This window comes from Nelumbo lutea, chromosome 2, assembly GCF_056320005.1.
Source record: "Nelumbo lutea isolate HS-2025 chromosome 2, American lotus-T2T, whole genome shotgun sequence".
Lineage (NCBI taxonomy): Eukaryota > Viridiplantae > Streptophyta > Magnoliopsida > Proteales > Nelumbonaceae > Nelumbo > Nelumbo lutea.
Genome location: NC_142685.1, coordinates 74,522,947 through 74,547,980, shown reverse-complemented (window position 1 = coordinate 74,547,980; position 25,034 = coordinate 74,522,947). Strand labels below are relative to the sequence as shown.

Genomic DNA, 25,034 nt, shown 5'->3' with positions numbered 1-25,034 from the left:
TTCCAACGGGCCTTATAGATAATTAATTGATTGGATCAATTTATCCCTGCATGTGATGTATGGATGTGTGATGTGCTGCGTACATGGGCCATAAGTACTTGGCCCATGCTCATTCGACAGTGGCTCTTGCGCACACCATGGCTGAATGCACATCATTGCCATGGTGTCCCTTTTGGTCATTGGATGACTTCCCTCAGAGGTGGGCCCCACACATCATCAAGAGGTTACGTGCGGAACCCTAGAAGATTCAAGGCCCACCGAAATCTGGCTTTATGAAAGTCAGTGGGAGCCATTTTGGTTTGACCTAAATCAAACTAGGGCGTAATTTTGTTCCCTCCAGCTAATATGAGTGCATGTGATAGGGAGATTCATATGATGAACTCTCTAAAGGCCTTCCATCATTAGCATGAGGATGGGTCCTTCAGTAATGAGGAAACGCACCAGAAAATGGGCTATCCATTTGCTGTTGGGCTTGTCTGAGTGTTTCATAAGATGATAGGGGCGTCATAGACCAATGTGGGAGGGGCTTCACCAGAAAATGGGAATTCTCTCAAGGTACTTTGGCGTTCACGAATATGATGGGTAAGCACTCACTGGACAGAAAGGTTTACCTGAAAACGGCTCTGAACCTTGTCTGACAGAGGCCAAAGGGAAAACTCATAGGATGAGTGGATGTGATCCTTCACAGAAAGGTGATGGGGTTATGCAGCTGAAATAGTTGGCTCCATGCACCCTATGTGATTTCCCACATTTCCAGAGACAACCCGTAGTCTCCGTCACTGAGAAAGGAGGGAAATCTCAGAGACGAATAAATGGAAATGGATCGTAGATTAAAATCCATATCTATGAAATGAACATGAATCAAATTAGGTTGTGGACTGATGTTTGCTCTTTTATCAGAAAATGGCAAACGGATCTTTTGCAAAACTGCTTGATGACAACAAGTTGAAGGGCCCAAATTATGTTGACTGATACAGGAACCTTATGCTGGTCCTAGCTTCTGAAAAGCTGGACAAAGTGGCAAAGAATCCTGCCCCGGAGCGTCCGGGTGATAGGGCTTCTGAGGCCCGAAGGAGAGACTATCAAGAATGGGAGGAGAAAAACTCCCTTGCCCGGTGTTACATCATTGCCTCCTTAGACAACCCGATACAGAGGCAGTTTGATCAGATCGAACTTGCCAAAGACATATTGGACAGTCTCAGGACAATGTATGAAGAGCAGAATCGTTCTACTCGACAAAAGGTCTTGAAACAGTTCATGACCGCACAAATGTCCAAGGGTCAACAGGTCACGACCATTGTCTTCGGATGATGGGATACATCAACGAACTGGAGGCTCTTGGATCCGGCCTGGACCTTGCAACCCAGATAGATGCTATCCTTAACTCTTTGCCTCCTTCTTTTAATCCGTTCATCATGAACTATAACATGAACAAGTTGAATGTCAGCTTACAAGAGCTCAGCAATATGTTGCAAAGAGCTGAAGAACTGATTAGAAAGGATGAGCCTGTAGCCATGCTTGTTGAAGCTGGCAAGACAAGTAAGAGAAAGAGGAAGGCAAAGAAGCCTCAGAAGAAAGCCCTAAGAGCAAGAAGCAGAAGAAAGACAAAGCATCGGATGCCTGTCACTTCAGCAAGAAGACCGGCCATTGGAAAAGGAACTGTCCTACCTACCTGGAATCCAAGAAAGGTAACTTCGAAACTTGTGTTATAGAAACCAATTTGTTGGTAGCTTTTGCATCCTGGTGTATTGACTTCCGGGCTTCAACTCATGCTTGTAACTCACTGCAGGGGTTCAAGGTAAGCAGAAGGCTGAGTGAAGGAGAAGTCACACTCTTCTTGGGGACTACTGCAACTGTTGCAGCCGCGGCCATAGGAACCGTGGAATTAATTTTTAGAGAAGGAACAATTGTACTGAAAGATTGTCTTTATGTGCAAAATTTAATGAGAAATTTGATTTCTGTCTCAAAACTGTGTGCAGATGGTTATTCTGTCTTCTTTTGTAATACGATTACTATTAAAAGAAACAACAGATTCATCGCATACGGGGAACTGGAGAACGGTCTCTATGTTCTATATCATTCTCTAGAAACTAACATAACCGAAACTACGTCGGCTGAAATCCTTAAGAAGAGAGCTCGTGATACAGTTAATCCCACGTGTCTGTGGCATTATCGACTTGGCTACATCGGTGTTGACCGAATCACAAGGTTGGTAAAGGATGGTCCTTTGGATTTTCTAACTGTAGAAGATCTTCCCACTTGTGAGCATTGCCTACAAGGCAAGATGACGAAACGACCATTTAACGGTAAGCCTGAAAGATGTACGGGCACAATTGACCTAATACATACTGATGTATGTGGTCCCCTGAGTGTTAGGACACGAAATCAACACGTGTACTTCATCACCTTCACAGATGATTTTTCACGATACGGTTACGTGTACCTAATGAGACACAAGTCTGAATCCTTTGAAAAGTTCAAAGAGTTCAGACAAGAGGTCGAGAAACAGTTAGGGAGAGAAATTAAGGCCCTTCGATCAGATCGAGGTGGCGAGTATCTCTCTGACGAATTCAGGGATTACTTAAAGGACAATGGGATAGTATCACAATTAGCTCCTCCTGCTACACCACAACTTAACGGTGTTTCGGAGAGGAGGAATAGGACCTTATTGGATATGGTCCGGTCGCTTCTCATACACTCAGAGTTACCCACATCCTTTTGGGGTTACGCATTAGAGACTGCGATTTATGTGCTGAATCGGGTTCCAACCAAATCGGTTCCGAATATTCCATATGAACTTTGGACTGGAAAGAAACCAAGTGTCAGACATTTGAAGATTTGGGGTTGTCCAGCACACGTTAAAAGAACGAGTGCAGACAAGTTGGAATCCAAGACCAGCCGTTGCCTATTTGTAGGCTACCCAAAAGGCTCTGTAGGTTACCTATTCTATGACCCAAGTGAGCAGAAAGTGTTCTGCAATCGTAATGCGCAATTCTTGGAAACCGATTATATCCTGGACACCCATCGTCAGGAAGTTGTTCTTGATGAGGAGAGCTCAGGAGCAGTGGGAGATGTCCCACAAGTTCCAGGTAGTGACCAACCTAGAAGATCCACTCGGGTATCCAGGCCACCAGTCCGTTATGGTGGCGAAAGGGTACACTCAGAAAGAGGGCATCGATTATGAGGAAACCTTTTCGCCTGTGGCCATGCTTAAATCCATTAGGATCCTGCTAGCTGTAGCAGCATACCATGATTATGAGGACTGGACAAACTAATTCCCTTAAACAGTTCAGGGAATAGATGACTCAAGGCAGAAAAAGACAGATGACCAAAATGACGATGACACAACATAATCCGACTAACAGACTCTGAAGAAACAGATCCGAGAGCAACATTCCCATGATGATCAGTGCATTGTTCCGAAGTATCAAACAGGTATATTCCGTTCTCCTCATGGCCACTCCCAATCACCTTCTGAGACTCCAGATCTTGAAAAACATAGTAGGAAGGAAAAAATGTTACACAACAGTTTAGTGACTTGGTTAAACTATTTACAAATAACAAATTTGTATTTAGTTTAGGTACATGAATGGTAGAAGGTAGGAACAAGGAATCCGTAGCCTTGATGGTTCCCTTATTAGAGATAGGGGCAAATGAACAATCAGCTAAAGTGATTTTATCACGTCCAGGAAGCAAGTCATATGAAACAAACAAGGTAGAAAGATTGGTCACATGGTCAGAAGCACCTGAGTCAATAATCCAAGGGATCTCGTGATTACCTGAAGTGGTAGCATGATTGGCAGAAACCCTTATACTTAAATGAGCAAATGCAGAAGAAGAATTTCCTGAAGGGTTGGAAGGAGAAGTGACATCACCCAACTGATTGATCATCTTCCCAAACTTTTCATATTCTGCTCTCATGACTGCCAACTGTGCAGAAGCAGACATCTCTTCAGTATAGTACTTGTCACTATTTAGCTCGACAGATACATTTGCACTTCCTGATCTTTTACTATCATGTTTTTTCTGAAACCGAATGGCCACAAGATTATGATGTAATTTCCAGCACTTGTCTTTGGTGTGTTTCGGCTTCTTGCAGTACTCACATATAACTTCTTTCTTTCCTGTACCACCAGAAGTTCTAGCATTCCCTTTAGGTTTAACCCCCATATTCGCAAAGTGATCTCTAATATCAGCCCCTTGAACCTGGACAACCCTTCTGCTCTCTTCACTACTCACCAATGCATAAGCTTGTGACAATGAGACACACTCATTGGAAAGAATATTCTGTTTTGTGATATCATATTCTGGGTTTAGTCCGGTTAAGAAATCAAACACCCTGTTCCTTTCAACCAATTTTTTGTAGGTCTCTGCATCATTGGTGGTGTCCCAAGTTACAGTTTCAATTAAGTCAATCTCTTGCCATAGAGACTTTAGGGATGAGAAATATACAGCTAGAGGTTTCTCCCCTTGCCTTAAATTCTTTACATCACTTCTCAATTTATATGTTCGGGCCACATTGAGTTTTTGGGAATAGGTTTCTACAACACTGTCCCAAATTTCCGTTTGCTGAATTCATCCATAGGTAGTGTTGGCTAATTTGTGGCTGCATTGAGTTCACAAGCCACCCAATGACAGTATAATTTTCTTGCATCCACTTCTCGTAGGACGGATCATCTTCTGGGGGAGCCTTCTTGCTCCCGGAAATGAACCCCCACTTTCCTCTACTACATACATAAATCTTTACTGATTGTGACCATGCCAGATAATTAGTTCCATCTAGTTTGACAGCGGTCACAGTCAATAAAGAATCACTTGGAGTCCCCTGAACCAGTCCATATTCAGCACCATTCTTGTTTTCAAACTCTGAGGAGTACATCATGTAAACACTTAAAGTATGATTTCAGATGACTTCTACAAGTATACTGAATGAGGACAGGCAAGGACTGAGTTCAGCCGACCACAAGAAGGCTATACACAAGGCCAAAATACACCCGAAAGTTGTGAGAACCAAGACTAAAGCAGAAACTTCTACACGAGTCACCAAAAAACATCTTGGTTCAGCCTTCAAGAAGTAATCAGAAACTTCTAGGCACTGTGCACTCAACCGAAGTTCCCTTTTCAGATTTGGAACTTCAAGGTAATCACCAAAGAAATTGCTAAGGAGAGTAAATACCAATTGGTATTGCTGAAAAAGCCTTTTTACAAACACAGTGTGGGCAATAGAGACAACCCCACTGTCAAAAAAGAAAAAAGTTCTCAAGAGCAGTCCGTACAGTCCCCAAAAACAGCCAAATAGAAGCAACAATCCACAGCTCTTGATACAAGGGTGTTTCTACAGTTTTGACAGTCCAAGAAGGAGCAAAAAGCAGCCCAGAAATTTCTGGGTTAAACCAGATTAAATGGCAGTCGAAAGTAGTACAAAACAACCAGAAATTTCGTACACTTCAACAGTCCAAACACAACAGAAAATTACCCAGAAATCTGAGCACAACTTACAGTTTCAAGCTTCAAATCAGAACCGAGCTGTTCCCCTTCCCTTTTTTTCTCTGATTCTTCCTGGTCACCGAACCACTTCTCCAAGAGATTCGAGTCTTGGGCACTTCCAATGACCTCCAAGAATCAGGCAACACGAGCCTAAGCTTCCAGCCCTAGAATATTGAAGTTCAGGCCTGCTCTGATACCATGAAAAAAACTGAAGAGAGTAGACCTTGAGAGTTCGGCAATGAGGGTTTGAGAATGAGAGTTTCGAACCTAACTCTCTCTTAGCACCCTAACACTATTTTATTAAGATAGATTTGAATAATTACAAGGAGGCCCTTAGTTGGGCAAGAATTTACAAAGAACATAATATAGACAGGATGGGCCCAGAATAAGGCTCATTACAGAAAAACATAAATAACAAGAAAGAATAAATAGCCTATGGGCCATTCGGCCCATCTTTTCTACAGAATTAGCTGTTCTTTTCACCCAAAGTATTCTCAGTTCCATGTCCTTTGTGATCCATCTGAATTTTTTCTTCTCATTGTTGTATTTCCACATACTACTTTCCTCATCAAGTTGCCAAGCCACTACCTGTTTGGAATCCCCTTCAATGATTAGCTTTCTAACATTCATGGTTCTAGCCCTTTGCACCCCTTCCATAACTGCTATTACTTCCGCTCTTAGTGAGTCTCCCTCACCTACTGGGCCTGAGAATATCACACACACTTTACCCTCCTCATCCCTGAATACACCTCCAATTCTTGACATACCCGGGTTTCCCATGCTACTTCCGTCAAAGTTAAGTTTTATAAATCCTCTTTTAGGAGGGGTCTAGATAGGAATAAGAGGCTACTTATTGACATTTGAGCCCGCCACCTCCTTCCAATTTCTAATGATGTCATCAATGTATGTATGTGAGAAGCTTTCTAAGGATTTCAGCTAGTGAGCCACCCTGATCAATATTGATTCAATTGGGCCTCTTTTCTTCTTTCCTTTTCTCTAAAAATTCTTGCATTTCTTTCTTCCCGCACTGCCTAGATTATTGCTGCCCTAGCACTCTTCCACATGATGTTACCTATCTTCCTCGACCATGGACAGGAAGTTGGATAAGAGTCTTTTGATGTCAGTCGGAGAGGGTTCACCTGCACTCAAATAAGGAAAAAAGCCATTCCCAAATGCCAGCAACGAAAGGACAAGTGATAAACAAATGAAAGGAAACCTCACTGTTAGCCTTGTGCAAAGAACACACCAATGTAGGGAGAGGCACCACTTTTTCCTCTTCTTTTGTAGCCAGTCAAAAGTATTTATTCTTTCGTGAACAACTTCCCAACAAAAAGCCACAATCCTAGGTGGGATAGGCTTGCACCATACCTCCTTGACAGGAAATGATTGAAGGGGACTAAGGGGGGGTTGGGCTAAAACTTTGAAGAAAGAGTTACGGGAGAATAGACCCGAAGGGGAAGGTGCCCAAATTCTTTCATCAGGCTTATCAGGATCAAAGAAAATTCCTTCGAGGTTTTGGAGTAATGAGAGCACACTATCAATTTCTGAATCCCTTATTCCCCTTCTAAAGCCAAGGTTCCAGTCAAAACCATTAATTAAGTTTGAAGGTACTAAGAAAGTTGATGTAGGCTCATTCTTGAAACACGATAAATTGTACAAAGAGGGGTATAAGTCCTTCAAAGGGGAGTTCCCATACCAGATTTGATCCCAGATTTTGATTAGGTTACCAGAATTGAGTACATACCTTACAAGAGGCAAGAAACAAGGTAGAATCACTTGTATGGCTTTACAAGGGGAAGCTCTAGTAGCTCGATGTAGTGGACCAGCGTCCCATCCATTGTCCAAAAGCCCGTGTATGCTTACCACCACCCTTGCCCATGGTTTCTCTCTTTCTTTAGGCATTCTCCATAACCACTTCCCTAGTAGAGATAAATTTCTTTTTTGGATGTTTCTTATTCCAAGACACCCATACTTTTTATCGCTACTTACTACCTCCCAGCACACCTTATGGTCTATTTTTTCTTCTCCTGACTCGCATAAGAAATCCCTTATTAATTTCTCAATGCTCCTGCTTACTCCCTTTGGCATCTTAAAGGCTGACATATTATACATAGGGAGGTTTTCTAGGGTTGACTTTATTAGGGTGATCCTACCTCCTAGGGAAATGTTTCCCTTCTTCCAACAAACTAGTTTCTTTGGCACCTTTTCTTCAACTGGATTTCAAACAATGTTTTAAAAGGCGTGGTAGGCATATGCCTAGAGGTGCGCCTCCAGGTGAGGCGCTCCCAAAATGCCCTCAGGCGTATGCCAAAGGTGCTGACACCTCTGAGGCGTATGCCTCAGGTGCAAGAGGTGTACGCCTCTAGTGCTTTTTTCATGAGTCGTGCTAGAGGCGTATGCCTTGTGCACATCTTATATAAAATGATAGAAAAAAAAGGAAAGGGAAAGAAAGGGAAGGGAAAGAAAAAGAAAGAGATGAAAAAAAGAGAAAAGGAAAGGGAAGGGAAGAGAAGATAAGGGGAAAGAAAGTGGTTTGTCTCCTGCCCCTTTGGATGGGGGGCTTCACCCCCAAACCCCCCGCCCCCTTTTCGATGCAGCCCAATTTGTTTTTTTGAATTAGGGGTGTCTTGCTCCGCTCCAACAAGCTCGCTTCTCTCGCTCACCTCCACTTCGACAAGATTCCCCCTTTTAACTAATGTTATGCATCTTTGTTCTTCTTAATGTAAAAGATTTTTATTAAAAATAAAGTAAAAATGAGATCCCCCCTTCCTCTTCATCCTCCTCCTAACCCCCCTCCTCTTAAGGAGGCTTATGCCTCCTTGTGTTTGGGAGGCTTATGCCTCTTGCGTTCTGAACTATGCCTCTCACCTCTAGGTAGTGGGACGCCTCGCGTCATGCCTCTGCGTTTTAAAACATTGATTCCAAAAGATTGAGTCCTTCGGGTTGGCTCTTAAGGCTAATCCTAGGAAGCTTAGAGGCCATTGAGAAACATTGCACCCCAAAATTTCAGCACAAACTTCTAACTCTCTATCCTCCATGCTTACACTTGCAATGCAAATCTTCTCGAAATTCACTTTTAAATTGGATAATTTTGCAAAGAGCTGCACTATCTGCTTTAGGTTCCTAATCCATGTCACATCGTCCCCTTCACAAAACAATAGGGTGCCATCAACAAATTGTAAATGAGTAACTGACACCCTATCCCTCCCCACTCTCCAACCTGTTAGTAGTTGTCTAGTATCAGCTTTGGTTATTAATCTTCTCAAAACATCTGCAATGAGGGGGAAGATAAAGGGAGAAAGGGGTCTCCTTGTCTAATACCACGCTCTGCTTTGAAAAAATCAACCATTGATCCATTTACGAGCACCGAGTAATGACATGTTTGGATACAACCCAGACCCATTTGCACCACCTCTCCCCAAAGCCAAAGTGACTCAAAATCTCCATCAGAAAGGACCAATCCACCATATCATAGGCTTTCTCCAGATCCAATTTGCATATTATGCCCTTTCTTCCAGTTCTTTTTCTTTATTCAAGGCACTCAATTGCTATCAAAACTTGATTTGTTATTTGTCTATTTTGAACAAAAGTCCCTTGGTTGGGAGAAATGATGGAAGGGAGCACTTTCTTTATCCTTGAAGATAACACCTTAGCTATGACTTTATACAGTCTTTCACCAAGCTTATGGGTCTGAAGTCCTTTGGATGGCCCACTGCACTCCTTTTTGGCACCAATGCAATGAATGTGGCATTCATACCAGGATTTATTACTCCTCTATAAAAAAATTCATCAAAAACTTCGTTTAGGTCATCTTTTAATATGTCCCAATAGTCCTGATAGAATGCCATGATGAATCCCGGTGCTTTTGACCCATCCATAGAAAACGTTGCCCCCTTGATCTCTTCCAACTTAAACCTCCTTTCTAACCAAATCTTGCAATCCTCTGAAATGGTTGGCCAGTCCAGTCCTTATCCACCTTCTATCACCTTAGGGAGTCTTTACTTAAGTTTGTTAATTTTTAGGTTCTGCCGGACAGTCCTTGATATGATATGAGCCGGTGGTCCTCTATATAGATTTTTTGAGGGGTAAGGTTTTTGTTTCTCCACCTCTTAGGTTTCTTTTGCTCAATTTTGATAAAATTTATGGTGGCCACCCCTCTACCGAGAGTAAATTTTGGGGCTTGAAAAAACTATGGATATATCTTAGGTATTGGGTGTTCCAACAAAGGAATTTTATTTCTCAAAGGAAATGTATCCTAGATTTGTTGGAAGATACTGGAAAACTTGGACTTAAATTGGTAGGTACTCTTATAGATCCTTTAGAGGAATCTCCTTATGACAAGGGTATATTCCAGAAGTTGGTGGATGTATACAATATCTATGCATGACTAGTCTTGACATCTCATATTTTGGAAGTGTGATATGTTAGTACATGTATCAGCCTAAAACATTTCATTTGGATACAAAAAATGTATTGTGCTTTTTTGAAGAAAATTTCTAGTAGGGGCATCTTTAAAGATAGTCATGTTCACCTACAGTTTGAACCATTCAATGGTGTGGATTGGGCAGATTGTGTGAATGACAAGAGGTCTACATTTGGTTATTACTCCTTTATGATTAGGAAAAATGTTTTCAACCTATCGTTGATCAGGCTGGTTGAATCATTTGAACCATCACCTAGCCATGATTCCAGATTCTGTTCTGGTAAAACCAGGGAATTGGTCAAAAACCATTTGACCTAGGCGGTTGGACCTTCAACCCATTCGACCCGGTGACTGGGTCACCGGTTGCACATTAAATGTGTATGCTAACTTCTGGAGGTCATAACTTTGCGATTGGGTCATGGGTTGCACACTAAATGTGTATGCAAACTTCTGGAGGCCACAACTTTACACTTCAATGCCCAACTAGGATGATCTTTTTTTTTTAATGATTTTGGGTAACTTTTTGAAAAAACCCCTTTTTCCTCAAATTGCAATTTCTTTTTATTTTTTTACAAATAAAAAATTAAAAGCGGAATTTAAAATATATAAAATAATACTTGTTTACATGTAGAATATAATTATACATTATTTATTGATAAAATGTGTTTATAACTTTATATACATATAAATATATATATGTGTGTGTGTGTGTGTGTGTGCAGTTTTGACATGGCATGGTTTGAACCATTCGACCCAGACAGTCAAACTGGTGTTTTAAAGGCAGTAGTTTGAATAACCTATGTAAGCTGGGCATGATATGAAAAAGGTTACATGTTTTGGTCTAATAATGAGAGAAGTTCCTTCAAACTCATCTTGGTGGTTACTCTTTTTCTCATGGGATTTTGCATCAAGCTTCTTGCACTTATACTCAAAAGAAAGGTACTGTAGAGAGAAAGAAGTGACATATTTTATAGGTGGCTCATGGCCTATTTTGAAGCCATGTTAATTGCTAGGTATCTGGATCAACAGGATTCCTTCTTGAATCCTAAATTTCAAAATTCTCTATCAGGTCTTTCATCCTAAACATCCTATCATTGGTCTTCCCCCTAAATTTTTTGTTTGTGTATGTTTCTCATGTCCTTGCCTCATCATACTGATATTGACCTTAAGGCATTTCATTGTGTTTTTCTTGGGTATTCAGCACCCAGCTCAAAAAGGGCATCAAGTCTATGGTACTAGCCTGAAGGGAACATTGCTTCTGCTGCTATTACCTTTTGGGAATCTGTTTCACAGTTCTCTGCTTCCATTGCTGCACTTCAAAGGGTACAACTTTGGTAGTGAAGAACAGCAGTGGCATGTAGCATATTTTCCTTCCTGTATCCATGCTTCCTCCAGATGATGTTTGTTCCTTTTCTCCTGGATGTTACTTAAATAAGTTAGCCCATTTAGCTACTCTTTTTGTTGGGGTATAAGTTGAGACATCCCATACTTCTGTTTTGTTGTCTTCTTTCTTGAATTGCATGGCTAGAACCTAGGGTAGTTAATTCCTACCATATTTACAAACAGGACTGAAAATTTACATTCATAAGCTTGTATTAAAACTCATGGAATCAAAAAAATTGTAGAAGCATTGGATTCACTGAGAATGTATGAGGTTGTATTGGATCTGTTTCACTCTATGTTGAATAGAGAGATCATGGATACAAAAAGGATTAGTCTATTCCATTTGACATATGAGAAATGTTATAAAAAAAGGGAGACTGGACAAAAATGTCTCATGGATACTAAAGGAATTCGCCTATTTCAATTGATGAGGGGGAAGTAGGGAGGTTTACAAAAAAAAGTCTCCATACAATATTTTATATACAGACTAAATGAAATTCCTTACACCTATTTATCAACATACACACATACGAGGAATGTTCGTAGACAAGCGTTTACCTTGATTTCATATTCTTTCCTATATTTTTCTTTTTTCACATCTCTTCATCATATTACTTAGTCCTATCTTATTTCTTTTCTTGCCTCTAACTCTTCTATCTTCTTTTATGTAGATTCATTTAAATAGCTTTATTCTTTATACCTGCAAAATTATAATTAGCTCTGTTTTAAATTGTAATGAACAAAATTGTATAACAAAACGATTTTCTTTTGGCCTCTTGATTTATATCTTTCAAAATCTTTGGTATTTGTTTTCTGCCTGCTCATTGTAGTACAATAAATTTGGATTGTGATCATTATTGTTTATTTATTTTTGATAGGTTATTAGTAATTATTTTCCTAGGTTGTTTCTATTGATTTGTGGGGTATTTCTATGTAGGGTTACTGTGATTTTCTTCCAGAGGAGAAGTTGTTACAAGCTGTAGAGGTTGGACAGGTATTTCGCTTGTGCATTGCAATTGGTTTGTTTCTGTGGTACAGGAGATGATCTATGCATTGTCATGTATTAAGAAAAAGATGTTATTTTTTTCACCTTTGTCTAATGTTTTCCTGATAAAGAAGAATTTTTTATTAAAAGAAAGTTGTTTCAAATATAGAAAATCTGAATAGAAACTATTATACTTGTTGGTTTTACTTTATCACCCTCATGGACCCTAACAATCAAAGATCATCTCCGAAGGGTATTGTTTTCACCACATTAAACATCTTCACAACAACAACCATCCTTAAGTTTATGGTATATGTCTCTACATAAAAGTCAAAATTTCCAATAAGAATTATTTTATTTCATTCCATCCAGATTTTGTAATATGTTGCTATTAGAATTCTCTGTATCTTATAACGAGTACTTCTACTGCCTTAATTATTTGAATCCATTATTTCAACTTCCAATCTACTGAACAGGTTAATGCATTTTTCACTTATTCTGTCAAGAAGTGGTCTATGCAACAATCTTATTCCAAGTCACCTCACCATTATAAACCTGAAAACATTGATTTTTATGATATTTTTTAAGCTCTATCTGTCACAGTGTTGGACACACTTTTTTTTGATAGGTAATAATCAAATTTATTAATCATAGACTGTAAAACGTACAAAGTTTACTTACATCCTTAATAGAGGAGAGTCACTACTGTCTCTCCCCTTTCATTTAATTTACACTTGAGCTCAAAATAACTGATATCTAACCACTTCTTGTTTTTCTAATGCATGAACCATTGCAGTTGGAAAACCTTTATACCCATTGGATTTTTGCCTCATTGTTTCTGGGCAGCCATTTATAATTCTTGATTTCATTTCTATAAGTCCACATAGCTTTCTCATTATTCAACAACCACATGATTACCATCTTTGAGTCTCCTTAGTGATTAATCTACTTGAGTTCATATCTCTTGTACTTGCCTGCTGTACACTCTCCAAAACACCTTCATCTCAGCATTTAGGTAACCTCTTACTCCAAATGGGCCTGAAAACATAGCAACAATATGATTCTCTTCATTCCTAAATACACCTCCCACTCCTTAAGGCCCTGGATTCTCCATGCTATTGCCATCAAAATTGAGCTTTATGAAACCTCTTTTAGGGGCACCCAATTTTTGTTAGTCAAAATCCTTCTTGAAGATGTTCCCACCACTTCATTCCACTTTCTAATTATATCATCTATTTTGAAAGATGAGAAGGCATCCAATGATTTGATCCAAGGAGCCACCCTAATTGTAATGCATTCTATTATTGCTTTCTTACTTCTCTCTTGCTCCTTTATTTTTGCATTCCTTTCTTCTCAAATTGTTCGAATGAATACTGCCCTAGTGCATTTCCACATAGTTCTTCCTTTTTTTTTTTTGACCAAGAATATGTTGATGATGAGAACATGCTTAATGAGAGAGTCCACCGACACCCAAATAAAGGGAAAAACCATTTCCAAATATGGTTGATGTGCTAGCCAAACAAGGGGCAATTAGGAATTAGTTGCTCTGGGCTTGGTTGTAAAGGGAAGCTAAACTAAAGTGGAGGAGATATGCCTCATTCCCCAAGGTTTGCTTATAAATCTTGTACATGATTGAAGTTTATAACAAAATTTTATCATTACTTATAAAAATCCATTCCCGAAGGCAAGTAACAAATAGATAGGAGATTTGTGAGTAAAGCAAGCCTCACCATTAGCTTTTGTAGAGGACACACGAATTAGGGGTCTAGCAATAGTTAGGCCTCCTTTTCTGTAGCAAATTAAATGTATTAATTTGTCATGGAAAACCTCCCAGCCAAATGCACCCATTCTAGTAGGGAATGGACTGCTTCAAACCTTTTCCTTAGGAAAAGGTTGTAGAGCTTGAAGACAGAAGCACATGGAATTAGGAGTCCAAATACAACTATCAGACTAAAAGGGATCCGTGAACACACTTTCTAGAATGTTTCGAAGATTGATTGCTCTAGGAAGTTCTAAATTTCTAATACTCCTAAAGCCTAAATCTCAATCAAAACCATTGAGAAAAGGACATCAAACACCCATGATTTCTTACCACCACTTTTTGCCATAACTTGTCTCTTTCCAAGGGCGCAATCTCAACAACCATTACCCTAATAAAGCATGTTCTTCTTCCCTACATTCCTTATATCCAACCCTCCTTGATTCTTCTACACACTAAAAACCAAATGATCCTTGCTAAGCAACTTTGGTAAGATTTATTTTCTGATTTGGTATCTTCTCAAAAAGCTCCACTATCAGTCTTAAATTTGTAACTCACTGCATCCTTCGTCACAAAACAGAATAATGTTGTCAACAAACTGTAAATGACTGATTACAACATTATCTCTCCCAACTCTACCTCCCTTGATCTGCTGTAGCCTATCTTTCCTAGAGATTAATCTACTAGGAACATCAGCTATAGGGGTAAACAAGGGAGAAAGCAGGTCACCTTGTCCAAGTCCCTTGGATGCTGGAAAACTATTTGAACAGCTTCCTAACTTCACACTACTCAACCTTCCGAAACCTCACCCTCTACCCATTTTCAACCGTGACAACTCATAATGAGGCATAATAATTCTCTTCCTTATTATACAAACATTTTACATAGATGGTACTTCCCTAAAGTCCCATCCAAATGTCTGACCATAGTGTACTTTCTAGCAAGAGTGGCAATCTGGTAGGTTGGGTTTATGTGTCATGGAAGCAATAGACTAATGAATAGGGCAATGTAGGGAGGTGTCATAAGAGGTTTTGAGGTGGATAGCGAGAGTGGAAAAATTACTCTTCTACAATTTGGAGACGGCACATTATTCTTTTGTGATGCCTCAGTCGAACATCTGAACATTATCAAGATTCTCTTGGTCTAATTTAAGGGTGTCTTGGGGTAGAAATTAAACATGCTGAAAAAGTGATGTTTGTGCTTTGGGTGAGGTACCGAATGTTGAGATGTCAGCTGACATCCTTGGATGCAAAATTGGATGTATGCCTTCCAGTTTTTTGGGCCTACCTCTTGGAGGTAGATGGGCCTCTAAAAAGAATTGGGACCTGTTATTGGAATGTGTTGACAAAAAGCTGGCTTCTTGTAAGACAAGGTATCTGTTAAATAGGGGCAAACTAACCCTAATCAAGAGTATATTGGCAGTCTTTCACAATCACGCATACTATCTCTCCCTCTTCCCCATTCCCACAGAAGTGGCAAAGGAGTTGGAGAAAAAAATGTGGGACTTCATGTGGAGAGGTTGGAAGGAGGACCTAAGTTTCACTTGGTGAATTGGAGGAAGGTTCGTAGTTCAATGAAGGAGGGTAAGCTGAGGGTGTAAAATCTGAGAATCTTCAAATTGCCTTATTAGGCAAGTAGTTTTGGAGATATAGGGCCTGCCACTACATCGTCAATTCCTGACTTTCTGCCCATTTTGTACCTTGTAGCTCACACCTTTAATAATCAAGCTCTGCATTAGAGGTCTGTACCACATCAACAATCCTTCCAAAACTCGACTTTCTGTCCATTTCGTACCTTGTAGCTCATATCTTTACCAAACAAGCTCTGCATTTGTTCAATTCCTTTCCAAACAGATCAACTATAAGGTTGAGAAGCTGCTCCAGTCTCCCACCCTAAATTTTTCATCCCATATTTATCCTGAATTACCCTCTTCCATAATGCACCCTATGTAGGAAACTGTGGACCCCACATTAAGAGTACTCGTGTGGCACCCTGAGATGTACTTAGATTTAATTGATTAGGATCAGCTTTCCTAGTAGGATAAGTTTTATCCTATCTTATCTAGGATTTGTTTTATTTTAACCTTTTCTTTTATTGCCATGTAAGCATTAAAGTTCTTTTACAATTAGGAAACTATGTATATAAATTAAAGAGTTGGGGTGGCTGTTTAACACACACCAACCACTCTCTCTTTTCTCAGAACCTCTCTACAAGTTCTCCTTCTCCATCTCTCTACTTCTCTTCTCCTCTCCTCTTATCTTTTCCTTTTCTTATCTGTTCAAAACCTATGGTTGATTGTAGTCTTATACGACTACTCCCTACTGTTCTCCAAACCTAAAACCATTTGCCTAAGAGAGCTTTATTCACCTCCCTCAATCTCTTTACCCCTAGACCTCCAAATTTACCACAATTAACAAGATACTTCTTCTCTGTCCACCCCCTCCATAAGAAAGACTTCATTTCTCTATGGTTGCTGCAATTGGATAAAGGGATATTAGATGCAGAAGAATAGAAGATAAGACTCTCCTTAGAAGAGTGGGCTTGCATCCATTTGATGGCTATCTGGTTTTCCAAACTGCCTGTCTCTTCCCCACCACCCTATTTGGAATTGGTTTTCGTATAGGTTTTGAGTTGCATTTTGCCCCTAACTGCATGCCCCGAAATTTTGTAGGCAAGTTCCCTACTTTACAGCACCATTCCTCTGTCCATTGGCCTAATTCTTGCACTTACCTCTCTGCCATTAACTCACTTTTATTAGCATTAATATGTAGACCTGACACAACTTCAAGTCATCAATTGCCATAATATACTCCAGCTGCTCTTCTGAAGCATTGTATAAAAACGAAGTGTCATATGCAAACTGCAACAAAGGTACCTCTACCCTTTCAACCCCCACCAAAAACCTTCAAGGAAACCGCCTGATTCAGCCCTCTTAACTATTTTGCTTAAAGCTTCCGTAATACAGATACTTAAGAATGGGAGAGTGGACTCCCTTGCCTTCTACCTCTTGTGCTCTTGAAAATTCCATGAGCAACTTCATTTACCATAACTGAAAAGAGAGGGTGGAAATGCAGACTTTTACATAGTTTCCCCATTTTGATCCATATATCATCCTTTGTCAAAATGTCAATTCACATGATGCCATTCGTATTTCAACCAAACATTTTCATATAGCATCTCTTTCACATAAGGAACTGGAGATGACAACTCCCTGAGAATGCCCTGCCTGTAGGTTTAGTTGTCATTGGGGCTTTTTCGAGGGGGCATTGGCATTCTGAGGTGGTGTTTTCAGATAAAGAAGTAGTGGCTGATATCGAGAGGGAGCTGCAATCTTAAAGGATGATAAACAACATTTTAATAAACATTGGCTACGGTCCCTAATCATGCATTTTAAATAGGCGTTCAGCTTATATCAAACCATCCTTTAATAGCCACTCCATAGCTCTTAAAACAGGTAATACAATAACTTGCATCTACTTTCTTTATTGGCTCTATTCTACAATCAAGAGTCAAAAGAGGAAAACCCTTGCTTACACAAGGGATAAAGTATCCCATTTCCATTCTTAAAAGCACAAAAGCAAACATCAAATCAACTATTAGTGTCCACTAACCAAGTTCCGCATAAATAGTCAATTATCATCACCATACTCTGTGGAATGATGTGTATCATATTTAAGTGGTAATGAATAGTTTGTGGGCTGGTGCCAAACAATTGTTGTTAGGCACTGTTATGTGAACTACTCCTAGCTAGTTAAGTTGATTAGCTTCTCAAACTGATGTTTGATTCTGTAAGGAATTAAAAGAACCCAGCTATTAAAATCCAGGATGTAAATAAATGTCAGGTCTGAAACACGTAAAAAACAATTCTTTGCCTTCAGACTAAACCTTGGAAGAGTGACGAGCCTTTCTGCTTACAGTCCACCTCGTCTCTTGGTACGTACCATCCCAATCGGGTATTGGCACTAACTGAATGGATTGATTGGCAATAAATTGTCAAGGAGATGCTGTATGAATGACACAAGAAGGCAATGATGGGATAATTCTTACAGATGGATTGTACAGTTTGTAGGATAGTTCGGGGAGCGAATTATTGTTGGTTTCAAAAGGTAATTTCCTAACCATGAAAGTAGAATGGTCCCCATGGAGAGTTTCTTAGCTGGCTGACAGGCTTGGAAAGATGTAAACGACCATTTTTAGATCCCTTTTGATTGGATTGCTCAAAGATGTATATACTGCTGGTTGCTTATTGGCTTAAGATGAGGAAGTGAGACGTTGTAAAAAGTGCATTAAGGTGTGATTTTCAGACCAAGAAAATGTCAAATTGTAGAGACCAGATAAATGTGACAAGTTTATGATAGGGGTCTTATCCGTTGCCCCTATAAGGAATGTCTAAATGTGCTTGGCATCTTATCAAGGGGGTACAATGTATATGTTGAAAAACATAAACCAATTTCGAGGGTAAGGGTTGCTAGTTACCACTCTGAGCATTGCCCAGCGATATGTAGAGGACTAGCCTAGACTATTCACATGGCATAACATTCAACATGCAAATGAGATACTCCTTGATTGGTGGCCATTTCTAATTTTACATGTCTGACAGGAAAAAGCTAGGAAGAAATCCATGGGCCACTGCCCTTGATTGTGGAACCATTTATTGGATAGTTTTGTCTATACATGATGACAACAAAGCTGCTTTACTCATGAACTCTATATGGCTTTGAGTTCTGTTCCACCCACTTGAATAGGCATGTTCTTCGAGAAATGTTGAGCTATCCCTATGGACCCCAAAACCCAAAAATTGGATCAAAAACAAAATAAGATGTGTTCACAATATGGAAACTCATGAATCTTGGCAACTAGCTGAGCTGGAATGGCCAAAGACTACTACCTCTAGAAAGAGCAGTAGTTGTAACCATATCATACTAACTACTATAGTGTCACCATAGTGGGAACTTCTAGTTGAGTCTAGAGAAAGAAGACTAAATACAGGCATTTAAGTCACGGTTCAAAGGGAAGGTCTTAGCAGTCTGCAAGCCAATCTAATTCTTGATATTAATTTGAAAAACACACACTATAACTTTTTTTTTTTTTTTGAAGAGAATTTTATTCAAAACAGAAAGATATCAATGTAATCAGCCTGGGGAGAGGTGAGAGATTCACCTCAACCAGCAGCAAAAAACAGAGGAAAAAATTACAACTGAGCCCAGAAAATCTGATCCCTATTAACCCCATGCTTGGCTAAAAAGTTAGCCAAACCATTAGATTGGCTTATAACTTTTTTCTTGGGGGGATCCAGATGGTGAATCAGGATTGGAGGCTGCCCTCGCTGAAGAAGGTTGTGAAGATGTTGTTTGTGTTTCAGGGGAGCAATCTAACTTACCATATGCAACCAATAAATTGACCACCAAATTGAAACGTAGCTATCAAGTATCAACACTTCAGGTTGCTTACTAGCAGGGACCTGTACTTTTCAAGGGAAAGTGAAACAACAGAAATTTGTAACTATTATAAGGAAGGAATGCAGTGTTGTTTAAAATAATTAATCTTTATTTTAGTAATATGTTACAAAAATAGTTTAGTAATTATGTTAATATTTTTTAACAAAAATAGTAAATTAATGCTAATTACTTAATAAAATAATTAACTTTTCGTATATATTACTCAAATATTAGTCAATATATAAAATTAGGTTGTTGTCATAATTAAATTATTTTATAGATTAACTTTTTTAGTCATAATTAAATTAATCTAAGTCCGAGCTTGAGGTTTAAGACTTAGGGTGAGCTTTGGTTGATCCTCAATCTGACCCAACCCCCCAAGTTGCACCCCTAGGAGCAATGTGACACTTGTAATTAGACTTAATCAAATTGAGTACAACCCATGCATGCATTATTTTAGGGTTTTTAGCTATTTTTTGATAAAAATTATTAATATTGAAGCCGAAGGAGCTATGGGGGATGGACTACCCCCATTGTGTAGCCTAATGAACTAGAAAAATAAGAGATCTCAGGCCAAATTTTGATAATGTATTAACAGTCAGCCAGACCCACACCTCAAGCATAGTAATATTTGTTTGGGACAGGGCAGGATTTCCGTGTAAATTATAAAACTATGGTGTTTTACAATATAAAAATTGTATTTAATTTTAGTCTATTATAACAAATATATAAGAATTTCTATCTATATATTTGTTTTTCTAAATATATATGTATATAATTTTTAGGACGAGCTTAGGGGTTGCTTAGCATGGACCCTACTTGCTAGGGCTGTCATTGGATTTTGAAAGTCTGATGCCCGTTTTGACTTCGTATTCGAATTTCCTGGATTTGTATGTTAGAACTTGCATTCGATTAATAATTGGATCAAATGTGGATTTATCCCCATCCGATCCGACTAAAATTCGAGTCCAATAGAAAATTATTATTTTATGTATATATGTAGTATAATTACGTATGCATATAGATATTATGTATAATTATATAAAGTTTATAATTGATAAATTTGATATTTGATATTTATATACATTTATTATACATAGATACTTTAAAAATAATTAGTTTTTTAACTTTTTTTTTTATTTTTTTGGTCATTTTAAACATAATAAGATGGTTGCAAATTTAATCCACATTTGACCCAAAATCTGGCATAATAATTTGATGCAGATGTAGATCTTGCGATTTCATAATTGAATGTGGATGCATATGCAGCTAGATCCAATTTGAATCTGATCCATTTACAGCCCTACTACCTGCATTATGTGTGGAAGTGTGGGCTTGGTGCAAACCATATCTAGCTCAAAAGAAAATAGTTGGTTGAACCCAAAAATTTGTAGGTCTAGCTGGGTTGAGCACTTGGGCTAAGTCATAATTGATCTTCCCTAATTTTGCCATTATTTTTAACAACCCTATCAATATTAATTATTTTTAAACATAATTCAAATGTATTTTAATTTTTAATTTATGAGAGTAAAATTCTCTCTTTGGAAGACAATAGACTGATAATGGAAGAGACCTACAAAAATATGCTAAACTAGATTAATGATGGAAGGGGTGGGACCTTTGGCTTAGAATTCTCTTTTATTATTTTTAGGTATTTGACTATTTATGATGTTTTTATTAACTAATTTTTAACTAACTAATTAGGTATTCAAATGTATTGTGATGTTTTTATTTGACTATTAACTAATTAGATTCCAAAGAAGCTTAAAGGATGATGAGCAAGAAAGAAAGGGTTTTGAGAAGGAACTTAAAGAAGGATTTGGAAGAGGTCCTTCTGAGAAAGGAAACTTCTTGGAGGCAAAAGTCAAGACATAAATGGGTTAAGGAAGGGGATGGGAACATAATTTCTCCATGCGCTGGCTAATGGGAGGAGAAGAAAAAATTTCATGGCTAAGTTAGAGGTGAATGAGGAGGAAGTAACAAATCAAGATGAGATAGCAAGGTTGTTTGTGGATCATTTCAAATCAATCTATAGGAAACCTTTGAATAATAGGCCAACATTGGAAGATTTGGAATGGATCAAGATATCTAAAGAACAAGTAAACTGGTTAGAAAGGGATTTTAGTGAAGAGATCAGGCAGGCGGTGTTTTCAATGGATAGATCCAAAGCACCTGGTGATGGCTTCAGAATGGATTTTTATCAGGATTGTTGGGATATGGTTAAAGAAGACCCTTGTTGGGGTGTTGCAGGAATTTGCAGATAAAAAATAGGTAAGTCTTGGAGTTAATGCAACCTTCTTAGCCCTAATCCCAAAGAAGATAGTTGCAAAGGACCCTAAGGATTATAGGCCAATAAGTCTGGTGACTAGCATCTATAAAATCCTGGCTAAGGTGTTGTCTATGAGAATTCGAGTAGTACTACCATCCATCATTAGTCAAGCACAAGGTGCTTTCGTGCAAGGAAGGAAAATAACAGATCATATATTAATAGAAAATGAGAGTGTGGAGGACATGAGAAAGTCGGGGAATCAAGGTTTTGCATGTAAGCTAGATTTAGAGAAGGCTTATGATCTTGTGGATTCGAGTTTTTTACTAGAGATCCTTGGGTGTTATGGCTTTGGAGATAGATGGTGCAATTGGGTAAAGGGCTGTATTAGTTCCTGCCATTACTCAGTCTTGGTTAATGGGGTGGTCAAAGACTTTTTTTCTAGCTTGTAGAGGCCTTAGACAAGGTGACCCATTCTCTCCGTTTCTTTTCACCTTAGTGGCAGATGTTTTCAGTAGATTGATCTCTAAGGTAGATAGGGAAGAGGAAGTGAGTGGTTGGAGGATAGGAAGGAACAATGTCCGGGGTAACCCATCTACAATTTGTTGACGATATCATAATATTTTGTGAAGGAGGTGACAAGCAAAAGGTGAGGAACCTTAGAGCATTGTTACAACATTTTGAGAAGGTCTCCAATTTGAAGATAAACCTGGATAAGAGTTGTGTGGTAGGTGTCAATATGAATGAGGGGATTATTCAGTCTGTGGCAGATTGTCTAGGTTGTCCCGTTTCTTCTTGGTCCTTGCAGTACCTAGGTCTCCCTTTAGGGCTAACCCAAAAGAGAGTAGTTTTTGGAACCCAGTTTTGGAAAAGTTTGAGAAAAGATTAGCTGCTTGGAAAAGAAACTATATCTCTATTGGGGGTAGAGTGACTTTATTGAGAGCCACCCTAGCGAACCTACCGGTCTATTTATTATTCATTTTTAGGATTCCTAATAGGGAGGCGGAAAAGAAAGATCATTTAATTAATTGGGGAAGAGTCTGTAGGAGCAAAGAGGAGGGTAGATTGGGGTTAGGAAGGTTAACTCTCAAGAATAAAGCCCTCTTAGGAAAATGGTTATGGAGGTGGCCTATAGAAAGGGAGAGGTTGTGGCACGAAGTCATAGCTAGTATACATGGAAGACTTGAAAACGGATGGGATGCGGGTGTATCAAGACAAGCAACGTTGGCTCCTTGGAAAGCAATCCAGAGTATCCTCCCTCAATTTCTCAGCTTTGTCAGGTTTGATGTCAATTCTAGTAACCTTGTTTTATTTTGGGAAGACACTTGGGTGGGGACTGTTGCTCTAAAGGACCAATTCCCATCTCTCTATTCTATTTCCCTTTACAAGGAAAAAGTTATGTCTCATTTTCTCCCATCTCCTATATCACCCTCGTCCTTAACTTGGGATTTTGGCTTCCGGAGAGGTTTGAGGGATGATGAACTTAACAGAGTTTCAGATCTGTTGTCTCTTTTTGGCAGTGTCTTTTTGGACCCTCTTAGTGTGGATGTGAGATTATGGTCCCCTAATCCAAAAGGTTACTTCTCTTGTTCTTCCTTTTTTAAGTCCCTTTGCTCTTCCCTGAGTCAGTGGGGTTTTCCAACCAAGGAGATTTGGTATAGACCTGTTCCACCTAAAATTGTTATTTTCTGCGGGGAGGTGTTTTATAGAAAGATTAATACCTTGGACTTGTTGTAGAAGAAAAGGCCATTCATGTGTTTGTCCCCTAACTGGTGTATACTTTGCAGGGCTAGTGGTGAGGATTGCTCCCACCTACTTGTATCTTGTTCTTTATCTAGAGCTATCTGGAGTTGGGTTTTTTCTTTGTTTGGGTGCAGGTGGAATTTGTCCACAGACTTAAGTCAGCTGTTCAATCCTTCTTTTTTTGTGGCCTACCACAAAAGGAAAAATGATGTGGAGATGTATTAGAGCAGCCATACTGTGGACAATTTGGGAAGAAAGGAATGCAAGGATATTCAAGGAAAAGGAAAGAAGCATTCAGGCTGTTGAGGATTGTATCTTGACTAGGGCCATTCATTGGTTGAGAACTATGGACTTCTTTCATACTTTTTCCTTTGATGATATTTGGAGAAATTGGATGGTGGTGGCGGCTAGCAGCCATACAAGGAAGAATAGAGAATCTGCAGTGTGGACCCCTCCGCCTGAAGGATGGGTAAAGCTGAACTTTGATGCAGCACCCAAGGAAACCCAGGCCCATCGGGAATAGGAGGGGTGCTGAGAGATACGGAGAGCAATATATTAACCTTGTTTTCAGGCCCCGTGGGAATAGGAGACTCTAATAGAGCTGAGGTTTTAGTGGCGGTACAAGGTATTCAGATTGCAGAACAATTAGGAGTTCAGCACTTGGTAGTTGAAGGAGACTCTCAAATTGTTGTGGGATGGCTGACAGGTCCAGCTTCAGCCATGTGGCGATACAAAGACTTATTAAGGATAGTCAACTGGCTTACAAGAAATATGACTGTTACGGAAGATCAGCAAACACCTTAGCAGATGGGTTAGATAAGCAGGGGGCTACAAGGAAACATTTATTTTGGGCTGCTTTGTAATTGTATTTATGGCTAATTCTGTTTTTATTTTGATGCAATACTACTCTGAAGATGTAACAGCTCATGCCTCTTTTGGGTTCCCTGTATTGCCTTTTTTTCTAAATTAATAGATTATCTTCATGCATAAAAAAAAGTTATTTGTTTATAGGCTGGGTTGGGCACACACTGGCCTTGAAATTTGTGGGCATGATGTGGACCCGGGCTCAGGCGGGCCAGATTAAAATGATCAACCCTAAGCAAATTGCTTTTGGTTTATTAGATTACCGAGGAAGGAGAGAGAATAAAATAAAAAAGGATCTATAAAAAAAAGAATAAAATAAAAAAGGAAAAAAGAAAATAAAAAGGAAGAAGAGTTAATGAATTTTAAGGAATTTAATGAAGTAATTGAGATGAGAGAGAATTAGTTGAGTGAGTTATTGGAGGAGAGGGAGTTAGTGGAATGACTAATGAGGAGAGATAATCAAAGGAGTTAACGAGGAAGAAAAGAGTGTTAATGGTGAGTTAATGAAGAGATGAAAGTTTTAAAGACTTAAAATTGATTGGCTACTTGAGTAATTTTATTCAATTTAAAAAAATCAGAAAAACCACAAAATAGAAAAATGGTAGGGGAGAAAGGGGAGCCATGCTGAAATGGCATGTCTTGTTATATACATACATACATACATACATACATATCTCTCTCTCTCT

General features: G+C 39.0%; 1 protein-coding gene across 3 annotated transcripts in view; it reads left to right on the top strand.

Annotated features, from left to right (window-relative positions):
- Positions 1–25,034, top strand: part of RIF10 (polyribonucleotide nucleotidyltransferase) — a 139,474-nt gene that overhangs the window by 31,627 nt on the left and 82,813 nt on the right. For all 3 annotated transcript variants that reach the window (XM_088972033.1, XM_088972032.1, XM_088972034.1), the window contains one exon: positions 12,231–12,287. In XM_088972033.1, the coding sequence (XP_088828159.1) occupies positions 12,231–12,287 (57 nt within the window). The remainder of the gene's footprint in view (positions 1–12,230; positions 12,288–25,034) is intronic.